The 15,486-nt window shown below is 30.9% G+C and overlaps 2 protein-coding genes across 4 annotated transcripts in view; one reads left to right on the forward strand and one right to left on the reverse strand.

Annotated features, from left to right (window-relative positions):
* The window catches only part of LOC107456879 (ankyrin repeat and SAM domain-containing protein 1A), a 151,962-nt gene that overhangs the window by 11,109 nt on the left and 125,367 nt on the right, over window positions 1-15,486 (forward strand). For all 3 annotated transcript variants that reach the window (XM_087156182.1, XM_087156183.1, XM_087156184.1), the window contains exon 4: window positions 10,701-10,775. In XM_087156182.1, coding sequence (XP_087012308.1) covers window positions 10,701-10,775 — 75 coding nt within the window. The remainder of the gene's footprint in view (window positions 1-10,700; window positions 10,776-15,486) is intronic.
* LOC147800922 (uncharacterized protein C17orf113-like) lies at window positions 2,153-6,527 on the reverse strand. Its single transcript, XM_087156031.1, has 2 exons — window positions 4,255-6,527; window positions 2,153-2,842 (listed from the first exon to the last, which is right to left on the reverse strand). Exons 1-2 carry the CDS (start codon window positions 4,612-4,614, stop codon window positions 2,153-2,155), a joined length of 1,050 nt encoding a protein of 349 aa, XP_087012157.1. The 5' UTR covers window positions 4,615-6,527.

Consider the following 15,486-nt stretch of genomic DNA (forward strand, 5'->3'; position numbering starts at 1 on the left):
ATTGGTATATTTTTATTACCTAAAATTAATAAAAAATAAAAATTGATAATTTTATTTTTATTCTTTTGTTAGCTTGCATTCTAAAGGACACTTTCCCTGAAAAATTTTTTTTCGTAAGTTGTAAAACAAACATAAAATATACTGGGGACATGAAAATGACTGTTTTTGTGAGAATGACCCATATACGTTAAACCACACTGACTTAAAATTTGATGAATATCCCAGCTATTAATATCAGCAATTGATTCTTTAAGGTTGGTGAAATTTAGTTTATTTATAGGAGAAAAAGCGACTTAAAATTCAAATTTATTCAAAATCTTAGTAATTTAAGAACTGATTTTTAGAGATTACTGTAAAATAATCAAATTATTAAAGTTCGAATTAGAGTTTGGTGGATTGCATGATTGGTTTTCTATTGATAGAATCAATAATATTAGAAGGAAAGCTGCAGTCTGCAGCGATAGCTTTATGGTAAAGGAGCTCGTCATTGAGGAGATAACTATTTGACCAAATTTTAAAGGCACATTACAAGTGCACATCAGGCTGCTATCATTTGGTTGGGGAGATGGGATGAATGGTTATGAAGAGGGAATGCAACTGTTAATGGTTTCTGCTAAATAATAGTAAGAAATTTGTCACAATTATTAGTTATAAGAACCTCTAAGCAAGGTCATTACTAATTATTTTCCTGTTCAAACTTAAAGTGATCTTAACAAACTTAAAATGAACTTGAACAAGGATCTATAGAATTCATGATATTGAAAACATGATCAATGTCAGCATTGTTCTGCAATTTGAAACAATCCTTGATATAACTTATATAGGAAACTTTGATACATAGAAGAGTTTCTCTTCAAAGTAGTGCATATGCAGGTCACTTAAGGGGCTAAGGAGATTACTCATAACTAAGCTATAAATCAGTCTATAAAATTAACTGTTAAAAGTGAAGGTGAACTCTTCTAAACAAATGCGTATCTCATATGGTTTTGTTAATAAGCTTCATACAGGGAAGACACTAGGCTTTCAAAATCCCGGGTCCCTGGGACCCATGACTTTTAAAAAACTGGGTCCTTTTGAAAAAAAATGGGTCCTTTACATAAATTTTTAAACAAATATAATCTTTCTGAAAAATACTTAATAGATTATTAGTACATGAATTATAACAATTATAATGCTGTAATATGCTAATATTGAAATATAATAGAAAAATAAAATAAAACAAAATCTAAATTTATGTAAAATATTTTTATTAGTGTGCTTCCCTCTCTACTTATTTACACTGCTTCCCCCTCTACGTATTTTACAAGACTGAAATATCTTATGTGCTCTTATAATTACATCTTGGGAATTTGACATATCTGGCCCTTCAAGTGTAATCATCATTAATGTTTTCAGTTTTCCTTCAGATATCCTATTTCGAGCACATGTCTTTATTCTTTTCATGGCTGAAAAGCCTCTCTCAGCATCAGCTGATGAAATTGGCAATACTGAGGCTATCTTTGCTAATTTAGAAAATTCTGGAAATTCATCACTATACTGTTTGATGAAGATTCTAAGAAAGTCTTTCATACTCATAGATTTAAAGTTTAATACGATCTGTTTAAAATACTGAAAGTTATTTTTAAGTTTATCACCAGAAATCAATTCTCCAAATGTTCTAATCAATAAATCAATATCCTCTGACCCATAATTCAGTAATTCCTCTGAATTCGTTGGATAATTAAATGGGTTTAACATCGAATCTAGTGATTTTAATACATCTAATGACTCCGCTGGGAAACGAAACTTTAAATTACCTACAACTTCAGATATAAAATTAGACTTAAAATGTTCATTTAAAGTTTGCTTTCCAAGTTTTATATTCTGATAAACAACATCATCTTCATCATTAGTACAATTTTCAATATAATTATTTTCATGCTCCCCCTTATTACCTTTAAGATTCTCTAAAACACTTATACAACTGGATACCATTACATTCACCTTAGAGAAAATCACATTTTGATGCTGAAATAATACATTTAATTTTTTTACTGGCTCTAAAACGTCCAGTATGATCGCAAGTAAAAATGGGAAATTGGCATTCTTTATTTTTGACAACAAACCTTTTGCTTTTACAGAGTTTAAATCGTTCTTTTTTTCGGCGATATGCTCAAGTGCCCCTACAATGGACCCAAAGCACTGTATTACAGCGCTCACCCGCTTCATACAAGCTCAGCCATCGAACATTTTTGGGTTCTTTCAATTTTATTTCCGATATTTCATTTATTTGAAAAATTTGACGTAGCACAGATTCTCTGACAGGACTATCATCGAAAAAATGGTAAAGTTGCTGCAAAGTATTCTCCAGGTCTTTAGTCTGTTTAATATTTTTCGCTGCTTGTGACAAGGCCAAAGAAACCCTGTGAGCAGAACAGTGAATTTGCAGCAAATGCGTTGCACCAGCAGTCTTTAATCGCACACCAACACCTCCTTTACAGCCAGTCATTACTGCTGCACCATCAGTGCCAACACCAACAATTTTATTTAAATCAATGTTTAATTTTTCCATTGTAGATTTTAAAGAATTGACAATTGTATCAGCCTTTCCATCATTTATGTTTAATATGTCCACAAACGCGGTTTTACCATACCCATCTTCATCTATGTAAGTTAAATACACAATAAGTTTTTTAAAATTTGAAACGTCACACGACTCATCACAAATAATTCCGAAAAAAGATGATGGTTTAAATTTCTGTATCAAAAGTTCCTCAATAGCTTGGGCGGATGCTGATGTCATATCAGAGATAGACTGTTTAGATTGGTAAGTACTAGTCTGAAAATTCACCCCATTCATTTTCTGAAATAAAAAAAATATATATGAATATTTAAAAAAAAGGGGGGTTTTAAAATTATTTTATCCAAACATGTGTCGTAATAAATATAAAACTAACAAAATAATAAAAAAATTTTTTAAGTGTAAGTGAAAAAAAAAATTCTATTAATAAAAAAATTACAATTCTAAAATTGAATTATATATTTTGCAGTGTACAAAAAAATAATTAACTTTAAATTTCTTATTCATTGTAGTCAATTTATTAAAATTTAATCTAATTCATAAGTAGTTGCAAACCAATTATTGACTTTTTTTTAAAAAAACAACTTTTTTTTAATCACAAAAATAAAATGACATAATTCATTTCTTAGAGGAATAAAACTATTATAAGTTTTTTTAATCAATTATTTTATTTAAACAATCATTAAATGATGTAATCTACACAGAATCTATAAGCACTACAACGAAGATAAAAACGGTAAAACCATCAACCTATCAATAAATCCCACGAAACTAAAATTCAAACTTTTTATAGAGAAATCTTAGCTAGAATAATCATACGCATTACAGAGAAGAAAAGATGGCGAGATTCCATTCTTATTTAAGTATTATAAATGATCGGCCCCTTTAATGAATCCCACAAAAATAAAATTCAAAGTTTTTATAGAGAAATTTTAGCGAGAATGAAAATACAAATCACGTGTAAGACAAAATGGCGCAATTCCTTTATTTAATTATTGTAAAAACGAATCCCACAAAATTAAAACTCAAAGTTTTATATAGAAATCGTAGCTATAAAATAAATACGCATTACAGCGGGGACAAAATGGCGCAATTCCACTATTTAATTATTCTAAACGATTTGCCCTTTTTAAAAAATCCCACAAAAAAAAATCCAAAGTTTTATAGCGAAATCGTAGGGAGAAAACAAATACGCATTACAGCAAAGACAAAATGGCACAATTCGATTCTTATTTATTGTAAACGACCGGCCCAATCAATAAACCGAACAAAAAAAAAAAACTCAAAAATTAATAAAAATACGCATTACAGAGAAGACAAAATAGTGAAACTATGTTCTTTTATAATTAATTATTTTTGAAAACTATCTTTCTGTTTTTTTTTATAAGGAAACCCTAAAAGAGAAAAAGTGGCGCTTATTTGAATAATTGAAAGCTGAATTCCGTATCACGGCCTGTGGTGCGGAAATACAAAAATAATTAATATTTATAGCATTAAATAAAATATATCCTATTACACTTTTCTAATTTATACTTAAAATGACCATTTAAGTTAATATTTAAAAAAGAAATTTGACACGTGGTCACGACTCAAACCGTATAATACGGCCCTTGCGTAACTGTTATTTAATTACTTGTATAAACATAAAAATTTTTGTAAATTATAATTCTTTAATATTTAAAATAAAAACTTACCTGCAATTCAATTAATGCGGGGAACTTAGCTTCTGCTATTTCTTCTTTAGCCATCCAATAGACCGTTCGCATTTGTGAATAATCTTGAACACAATTAGCAATTTGTTTTTCAGATGACACTTTAAAAGACCGTTGCTGTTCTAATATATTAAGAGCACGTAAATGATGAGCAGAAGAGTCTTTTCCCGATGTGTCAATATGCCGGACTAGTGCGCTACGTTGAAAATTCTCACAGCCAGTGGTGAATGCATTTTTTATTCGTGCCTTGCGGCATATATCACAAAACATTTTACCATTTTCGTAGACTAACCAATTAAATTCAGTTTTCCACCTAATATTAAAGTTACGTACTTTAGGCATCGTTTAATTATTGCACATGTATTAATTATAAAACAAAATTAAAAGTTTGGATGCGTAGGTCAGGTCATTAAAAATGTTTGACTCTAACTGAACTAAAAGTAACATATAGCTTAATATAACGGTGCGTAAGTACCTCCTTCGAAAATAAAGGGTAAGGGGCCACTAAAAATGTGATTGCATGACGTAGGTATTAAATAACCAATCAACCCTAATCTTCTACGTGTGTCTAACTATATATAAAAATCCAGTGATGGTGTCGCACCAGCCAATGAAATCTAAGGTATCACGTGACAGTATGAAAGAAGTAGCCAATCCAAGCGAGGATGCAGTTTTAAGCCAATCAGAAAAGAGAACGCATTCGCGTCAAAGCTTTTTTGCTGATTTACTTTGAGTGGGTTTTTGCTGATTACATCTCATCTTATCTTATCATTCTTATGCCTATCCAGTGATTGATATCTTTTAATGTTTACATTTTTGTTGTTTGCTATTATAAAACTTACTGAGGCTTGCTTACCTTAAAATGGTTAAATTTTAAATCACATTTATTTATTCAACTCATTTCAATCATTTGGAATTTCAGTATAATGTCTGACAGGACAGATCGCGATCGAGAATATCGCAGACAGCGGAGATTGGATCCCACGTTTCGTCAAAATGAACAAGAGCGTCGAAGAATAAATCGACAAAATAATCGAGAGCTTACTAATGCCCGCCAAACAGAAAATCGAAGTAGGGCAGCTAATCGTCTTCGAGAAATAGATGAAAATCAGTATTTGGGAGAATCGTACAGTGATGACTGTCCACCTCTTTTGATTGGATCTATGTCTGTAGAATGCTCTCATTGCAGGGCACTATCCTTTGTAGCAGAGCATGGAAGAATAAAACACAATTGCTGTCACAATGGTAAGATAAAGCTGAACCCAACTCATCCAGAAACTTTGAAACAGCTTTTATTGGGAAATGACAATGACTCAATGAATTTCAGGCAAAATATACGTTTTCACAATTCGTCTTTTGCTATGGCAGCATTTTGTGCAACCCAAGAAATTCAATTTAAAGGTATAAGCTGTGTTGCTCTTCGTGGGGAAGTTAACGCAATGGCCACAACCAGCATCATGCCAGCGAACAATGAAAAACCACGTTTTGCTCAAATCTATATCCATGAAAATGAAACTGCTTTGGCCTGCCGAACATCTGAGCGCTGCAAACCAAGTGTTTTAAAAATCATTCAAGATGTTATGCAGCTAAACCCATACGCTCAAGTGTATAAATCGCTGTTTGAAGCTTATAAGAGGCATCCTACGGAGAGTGTTCGCCTTGAATTTCACAAGTTGACCACTACTGATGGCAGACATTATAATCTTCCAACATCTGGTGCTGCTGCTGAAGTGTCGGCTGTTGTTGTGACAGGTGCTGAAGGTTTAATACCCGATCATGTACAATTTATCGCATACCCAAAACACCAGTTTGTGTGTCAAAAGATGTATAAACTGTCTCATCATGTGGAACCAATGGTTTTCCCATTGCTTTTTCCATCAGGTGATCCTGGTTATTCCCTAAATGTACCAAATAATGCAGGATCAAGTCGTGTTACTGCTGTACAGTATTTTGGATGGCGGTTGCGAGTGCTTAGAGACTTTAACATTTTCACCTCTGCTGGTCGTTTATCCCAGCAATATATTCTACATGGTTACATTACTATGGAGTGGAACAGGCTGAATTATATCAAAAGTCATCAGAATTTATTTCGGAGAGAAACACTTCAAGGGCTGATTGATCATGTGCAGTATAGTTCTGCCAATACCTCAGACATTGTACGACTTGGGCGAGCTGTCATTCTTCCATCATCATTTGTTGGCAGTCCGAGAGCAATGCAGCAGCATTTCCAAGATTGTATGGCTCTCTCAAGAGATGTCGGACTTTTCCGACATCTCTTGATTTGTTTGTAACTTTCACAGCAAATCCACAGTGGCCAGAAATTAGAGAATACTTGAGTCAACTTCCAACAGGATTCACTGCAAGTGACATTCCACATGTTGTTGTACGAGCATTCTATTGCAGATTTGAGGAGCATTCTATTGCAGATTTGTGAAAGAGATAGCTGCAGGAAAGGTTTTTGGCAAAATAATGGGCTATACTTTTAATATTGAATTTCAAAAGAGAGGTCTCCCACATGCCCATTGTTTATTCATTCTCAACCCACGTGACAAATTGCTGACCCCATCATCAATTGATAGATTTATCTGTGCTGAAATACCTCCAAAAGATAATTTTCCAAATCTGCATCAAAAAGTGTCCAAACATATGTTACATGGCCCACATAGTGAAGCAACTCCATGTTATGACAAAACAAGTGGCATCTGTACAAAAAAATTTCCTTTCGCTTTTCGAGAAGAAACGGATATGTCTGGTGATGGTTTTCCTTTATATAGACGTAGAGATAACAGGAGTGATATGCATTTCTATAACAAACGTATTGGAAACTTGCTAATTCCTGTCGATAATTCGATGGTTGTTCCCTACAATGCCTATCTCCTTCTGAAATACAATTGTCATATCAATGTGGAGTACTGTGGAAGTGTAATGGCGTACAAATACATTTTTAAATATGTTAACAAAGGGCACGACAGAATCAAGGTGACAATTTCGAATGATGATAATGGGGTACAATTAAGAAATGAAGTTGACGAGTTCATCGATAGCCGATATGTAAGCTCAATGGAGGCAGCTTGGCGTTTATTGGAATTGCCGATGCATGACAACAGCCATACAGTTATTAGATTGCCAGTACATTTGCTTGGTAATCAACAGGTAACATTTCAAGAGGGTCAAGAAGTTAATGCCATAAATTCTGTGAATTCTGTAACTCAGTTGATGGGTTTTTTCCAGTTGAATGAGAATGATGTGGAAGCAAAATCTTTGAAATATATCGAGATCCCAAAGCATTATGTGTGGGTACAAAAAGATCGCCAATGGAAAAGAAGGCAACGTGGAAATAATAAGATAGTTGTTCGCATGTATGCCGTTTCACCCAGAGACAGTGAACGATTCTTCTTAAAATATTTGCTACATCATGTTTGTGGTCCAGTATCATTTGAGGATTTGCGAACAGTTGATGGCGTAACGTTCAACTCTTTTCGTGAAGCAGCTTATACTTTGGGATTTGGTGATGGGGACAATAAAATGGAGGAAATGTTAACAGAAGTGGTTCATTTTATGATGCCCAAAGAGCTCTGCGTTTTTTTCTCATATTTGTTATTGGCTTGCAATCAAATTGATGCCATTCAGTTGTGGGATAAATTTAAAAGCTACATGTGTGAAGATGCAAATGAGAATGAGTGCCTTCTGGAAATTGAAAGCCGTTTAAACAGTGAGGACAAAACTTTGTCTGACTATGGATTACCATCTGTTGTTACGATAGAACCATCAAATGTTGATGAAGTTTCTTCAGAGCAGCATCTCAAAATTTCTCAAGATATGATATCGAAACTTAACCTTGAGCAGAAACAAGCCTTTCAAGAAATTATAAATTGCATTAATGATGTTAACAATTCCAACAAATTATTTTTTATCGATGGCCCAGGTGGTACTGGGAAAACTTTTTTATACAAATGCTTATACCATCACCAGAGGCATCTAAATAAAAACATTATATGTGTGGCTTGGACAGGCATTGCAGCCATATTATTACCAAATGGCCGAACAGCCCATCGGATTTTTAAGCTGCCATTGACAATGCCATCAGCAGAAGAACAACTTAGCCCTATTTATTTGGACAAAAGGACTAAACGTTTATTAGTCAATGCAGATCTCTTCATCTGGGATGAGGCCTCGATGATACCTGGTGTTGCTCTTAAATTAATTGATGTCACCCTGAGAGACTTATTGAAATCCGAAGCACCATTTGGCGGGAAATGCTTTCTATTTGGCGGTGACTTTAGACAAGTTTTGCCGGTTATCAAAAGAGCAGGCAAACACCAAATTGTGAATGGAACAATGAAATGTTTGCCGATGTGGGAAACAGTAAAGCGATTTTCGCTTAACAAAAATATGCGTGCTACAGCACAAAGCTTCGGTGATTGGCTTCTTACTGTTGGAAACGGTTCAGTATCTCATCTGACAGTTCGTGAATTCCTATGTGAAAACATAATTAGTGAAGTTTTCGGTGAAATACTAACTGAAGATGTATTACGCACCTCAGTTCTTCTTGCTCCACTAAATGATCAAGTTCATAAACTTAACAGTGCCGTCCTACAAAAACTGCCCGGCAATATTATTGAATGCCGTTCATATGATAAAGCTGCTTCATGTGATGGTGATGAAACGAACGATGAAAGTGTAATGTTGCGCTTTCAGCCAGAATATTTGGCAAAAGTCAATATCACAGGATTACCGCTTCATAATCTTCAACTTAAAGTTGGAGCTGTAGTGATGCTAATCAGAAATTTGTGTATTGCCGATGGATTGTGCAATGGCACACGTTTGATTGTACGGAAAATAACTAAAAATGTTCTCTTTTGTACAGTTATGACTGGAAGTAAAGCTGGTAGTTCAGCTTGCATCCCTCGCATTACTTTAAATACTGGTGATAATAAAGAGTTGCCCTTTGTTTTGCATCGCACGCAATTTCCAGTCAGACTCGCATTCGCTATGACAATCATTTTTGTTTCTATGTTTTTTATTTTTGTTTCTATAATTTGAATGTAAATTAATTGGGGGGTGATGCCCTCTAAAGAGAGCATCCAGTACATGATTCCCTTTGAATTTAATCATGGTGCTTTAAGAACATTGTTTATGCAGAAGTTTTGTAAATATCTTATTTTTTTGCATAGTTTTTTTCTTTGATAACCATTATGGTAAATTGTGATTGTTTTTTATTTTTGTTTTTATAATTTGAATGTCAAGTAATAGGGGGGGGGGTGACGCACTCTAAAGGGAGCGTCCGGCATCCAGTATATGATTCCCTCTGAATTGAATCAAATCTGCTCTGCCACACGTGCTTCGGTAACGGAACTTCAGTTCCGGCTAATGCCCTTATAATAACTTCTAATATATATGTATTCGAATCTCATTATCATGATAGAATTCCTTGCAAATTACTAAAAATTTTGTATTTTACTGATTATTAAGTTGATTGATTAGTACATTGTTAAATAAAATCCCTTATGCTCTGCTGCGCATTTAAATCCTTATATAAATGTATTAAAATTTGTTTGCGAAGCAAACAAAGAAGAATTGCGTAGCAATTCTCGGGGGTTGGCGAGCGGTAGCGAGCAGGGGGCGGAGCCCCCTAGTACTATGATATTTTGAAAATAAACCCCTTCAATTTTTCCCACCCCTTCAACCTCTTTCTTTCTACTTGCTCATTCGAGGTCACTTAAATATCCGGTACGGTCATTTCCCCCCCCATTCAATAACACCTGCGTCCCTCAGTTCCAATGACGTCACTGTTTTCAGCAGAGAAAAGAAGTTTGGGGGGAAAGTCTTGTAGGATGTTTCCTGCTATAATGGTCAACATTTTGAGTCATAGAACTGGTTTCCCACCTGTGTGTCTAACATGTGTTGGTCTAAGTCTGGAGACAGGGTTTTTTTTTTTTTATACCGAGGATGCATACCGATTTATTTTTTGCGTCCCAATTTTTCGATTTTATTAAAATGTTTCGATATCAAAGATTAAAAAGTCGGGAAATTTATAAACTTTCTTCAAAAATTTACGCGTCCCGCGGGACGCGTAGCGATCATTTTTTTGCGTCCGATTTCAATTTTTTGCTTATTTTACGCGCTATAGCGCGTAAATGTCTTCCATGTTCATATGTTCAAACCAAAGAAAAACAACATGGTCTCTTCTGATGTAAACAAAACAGTTTTTTTCCTACACATTTAATGTTATTAAAGATGATTCTCCAAGATTATGAATTTTCATAATTTCCTATTCTCCACGTTTTTTAAATTTTAATAACCATTGAGTTTTAATTAGATATATTTTATAGATTTTAATTATAGCATTTATATGTATTTTAAATTTTCTTAGGAATTGTTATATTGGGTAATTTATTTAACTGTATTTTATGTTTTTATTTTTATAGAACTTTGATCATGAAAGTGCACTTCATTCTGCAGCTCAATATGGACATGCTGACATTGTGAAACTTCTTTTGGAAGTAAATATGATTTGAATATTCATTTGAAGAAAACAGAATTAGAAACAATTTCTTATAAATGGAACTTTAAATATGTTTGAATGATGAACATGTTTTGTTTTGCAATCGTGAGACAAAATTGGTTTGAGTGGAATGAGAAGCTAAAGATTTTCTTAACTTGTTTATATTTTTTAGTTAATGAGGTAAAAACAGTCATTTCTGATAAAAATTAATTATATTGTTAAACTATTAAAATAATTTTTCATATTAGTAAGAAAGGCTGGATAGTATTGTTTTAAAAGAATTTTAACAATTTTTTTTTATTGAAAAAAATTGAAATTCTTCAAATTAAGCAAAAAAATTTGTTTTGCTCAAATTATAAGTAAACCCATATGTCTCTAACATGACATGGTGGTTTATTAATAGTGGTTTACAAGTACACAGAGTACTTGCAAATTTTTTGATGAAACACGAGAATCCTATCTACCACTATAATATGAATTTTTACCCTCGGATTTAAAATCTTTGCTCAGTGCTTTTTCAAAGATAAAGTGGTAGGTGACAGAAGGAAATACAAACTTAATTAAAGCTTGCATGTTCACTGTTTTCGATAACATGTAACCCCTAGTAGCACCTAATATTAGATAATATCAGAAAATCGGCAAAATCTAACGTTATCTTGCACAACTTCTAATATTAGAAAGATACAAGAGGTCGCTGTTTTCTCAGCCTTTTATAATATTAGATTCTATGCAAACTAATATTATCTAGCGTTCGCCATAATATTATTTTGCGTTAGTTTTGATGCTATATAATATTAGATTTTGTATTTTCTGATATTATTTTGCTTTTTATTTTTTTTTTGGAGCAAGCAAGAGGAAAATATGGATAGTAGTAGATTAATTCGGTGATGTAATTTTACTAAATTTTCTGTATTGTTGTGAAGCAATAAAACATAGAACAATAGTTTTATGTCATTCCATGCATTATTTACTTAGTAATACAGAAATACTAAATAAAATTATATCAGTGAATTCTGCTACCTTCCATTTTTCTCCTCCTTACTCCAAAGTATATCTTATATTCAGCTGATTTTTTTGAATATTTCAAACTTAAGTAGGAAATAATATTTTATTGCAACTTTTATTGATATTTTTTTCTTTTATTCATACAATGGGTTTTCTGACAAATTTTATATCATTAATAATTTTCAAGTCTTTAATTTTGAAATGTACTCTTAATTTTTTTTTTAAAAATTGGGCTTATTTTATCAAAATCTCAATTTAATTTGTTAGTTCATAATATATATATATATATTTTAAATGTGTGACTTAAGCCATTTGTAATTTCGCAATTATCAGTTATATAATGTTATTTATATTCTGAAATTATATAATAAAAACCACACTATATAAATATAAAGTTATATATTTACATTTGAACTAAGCGGAAATTTTAACTTAACACTCCTCCCCCCTCCTTATAATTCCAAAATAAAATTGTTCAATTTTTAAGTTGTCATTTTTTGCAATAATTGACACAATAAAGAACATAATTTAAATATATTCAAATTACTTACTTCAATAGATTTACACATTTTTTCTTCCACTGAAATTAAACGGAGAAATACTTACGTAACTTTATTCTTTTAGTATTTGAAATTTTATTTAGCAAAACACCTAAAAACAAAACTCAAACGCAAGGTAGAAATTTTTCCAGGGAATGAAATCAGGAAAGCAACTAATATCATGAAAATTGCTAATATTTTTTTTATAATGTTAAAATAACTTTTATGGGCACATCAGAAATTTTCATAAATTCGATAATTATTTAAAGGTGTTATGTTCTATTAAACTAACAATCTTTGCAAAAAATTTACAGCTAAAATAATGCAGCTATTAATGTTCAGCTAAATTTTAAATATTAATATTTACAAAGAATATACAAACCTTTCACAAAGAATATACAAACCTTTCAGGTGAAAGTTTAAGCATTATTCTTTTCTACATTGATTTGGAATTTTCATTAAAATGTAAATATTATTCAGCTTAAAGTCAAAGAAATTTTTTACAATTATATTATTTTAAACGTGATAAAAATAAAAAAGCAAACTTTTTGTCTCAAATGAATAGTCATGTGAAAATTTTCTACGTTTAAATGTTATTAAGCTTAAAGTCAAAGAAATGTTTACAATTAGAATTATTTGACAATTATATTCTAAACATGATAAAAATAAAAAAGCAAATTTTATATCTAACATTTCAATTGAATAATCAGGAGAAAATTTTTGAAATTAAAATAATATAAATGCTTACAATTTTGAGATAAACTTTAAAATCAGCATTAAAAAAAATTGCTTCCCATATCATGCCGTCCGATTAAAATAACCAAAATTTAAATATATTCAGCTGTTTTCATGACACTTAAGCACTCATAAAGATTTGTTAACGTTACATTTTATCAATACAAATATCATACAATACAAATCAAAATTTTAAAATGATGAAGATTTATTACTAAGTCGTAGAAAAAATTACACACTACAGTAATGAAGAAAAAAATCTAAGATAAACATAATTATTTCACAGCATAATAATTTTATTGAAAAGCAAAACTCACTATAAAATAAACTTCATCCAATTGTAAATGCAATACATTACCTTCATTGTTTAAAATTAACGTCGATAACCTTTTGATAAAACACAAATTAAAAGTACATAATTGTTATTAAATAAAATAACTTTTTTTTCATGACTTTAGAAATATCTGATACAGTTTGAGTTTATTCATCCAATTGTAAGTCTTTATTTACTTGAAATTATATTTCTAAGCAGTAATTAAAAGCTTTCATGAAATGTTCATGTGTATATGAAATAAATATAATAATGTGTGTAGGAAAAGTCACATGAGGACTTTTCGCTATGGCAGATTTATAGCGGTCCTTGCTGAATATCCACACTGGTTGCATCATTCACTGTAAGGATCAAACTTAGAACTACCAGCTGTCCATTATAGTGTGTGCAGTATCCAATTCTTCTCAAATATTGAATCGGCTCTGAGAAGAGGTTTCTTTTGAAATCAATTTCCTCATAGTAGATTTTCCTAAAGATGAAGAGCTATATCTGTAATTGTAAAAGAAAATTAAATTTACAATGGAGAATCCAAATTTAAAATTATAAAACAATGAATATTTATTTTAAACTTAAATTATTTAATTTGAAAATGTTTTGAAAAAATTGTAATATCCTTTACAATGAAATTCAATGAGTAAATTGCGGTATCGATACTTGCATCAAAAAATCTTGGTAGAGCCACACGAAAAGCAAAAAGTAAAACAGTGGGAAGGTAACTCATAAACACTCTCAAGCAAACTATCATATGTCTTTATAAAAAAAAAAAAAAAAAAAAATTCAAACTGCAAAACTCTTTAACCCCTTTTATTAGACCTGAAAATAAATACTCGCTATGTGGCAAGTTAACAAAAAAAAGTGTGAAATAAACAATTGCTTACTTTTTTCCATTGCTTATTTTAAAAATCGATTAATGTAAGAGAATGTCAATGTAAAAAGATACTATGAGAATTCAAAATCATCAATTCAGGATTGAAAAAATCATTTAGAAAGAGAATTCTTTAACAATTCACATATTTCTAAGTTGTAATATATATATTAAATATAGTTCGCCCCTGCCTCCAAATATTTTTACATAACGTTCTTTAAAAGTCAGTGTGAATAACAAAATTTTATCAAATATTTTTTTACTATTTAATTAAATTTTTACAGCATTAGATTATTTCTAATAGGAATTTATTTAAAAAATAAAATTTCATCAAAGCTCTACATTCACTATTTTTAATAGATCATATTATTGTTTATTTTTTAATCATTTACAAATCAATATAAATAATGATGCTTAAAAAACATACACATCAGTCGGATATAGGAATTAAAACAGCGGTTCAATTAGCAAACCGTAATTTTAATTTAAAATTGTGATTTCCTTTTTTTTTCCTCTTGATTTTTAAAATGGCAAAATAAATGTAACAGAGTGTGTTTATAAATGTAGTCATTCCTCAAAAAATAAATAAATATTTAATCTATATATTTTTATATGAATTTTCATTTTTAATAAGCTAAAAAAAATTAAAAAATCTATGTACTCATAGGAATTTATTTTTCCACAAAATTTCTTTATAGAAAATCAGATAATATCTAAGATACTGTAAACATATTATGAGCAAAATACCAGTTAATAACCCTACTGCTTCAAATAGACTTTCAAAGGGAAGAATGACATTATATCAAGAAAAAAATATCTGAATTCAACAGAATTTTTTATTTTTCTATTTTTGGCATATTACAGTAATTTTTTTTAAATACAACCTCAAGCTTCCGAAATATACATTTTCCACCAATAAAGAATAACGTAGATTTTATTTCCACGCTTTTTCATTCAAAACGTAGAATTTTAATTCACATTATTAGCATTATTTTTTGAAAAAAATTCATGTTTATTAATTACTTTCTACAGCTATGCAAGTCTATATTGAGACAGCATTAAATGTTTACTTCAATCTGTACTTTCAGTCTCAAGAATCAAAAGATTTTTAAAAATGTAATTTCAGATGTGTTGGAATTTAGCACACACTAAGAAAGAAAGTAATTTCGTTAACTAAAATTAATTAATGCAGCAATTTATTTAAAATAAATTTTAAAACTAAGAAAAGAAAATA

Source organism: Parasteatoda tepidariorum, chromosome 12, assembly GCF_982258835.1.
Source record: "Parasteatoda tepidariorum strain Cologne lab strain chromosome 12, Ptep-v5.0, whole genome shotgun sequence".
Classification (NCBI taxonomy): domain Eukaryota; kingdom Metazoa; phylum Arthropoda; class Arachnida; order Araneae; family Theridiidae; genus Parasteatoda; species Parasteatoda tepidariorum.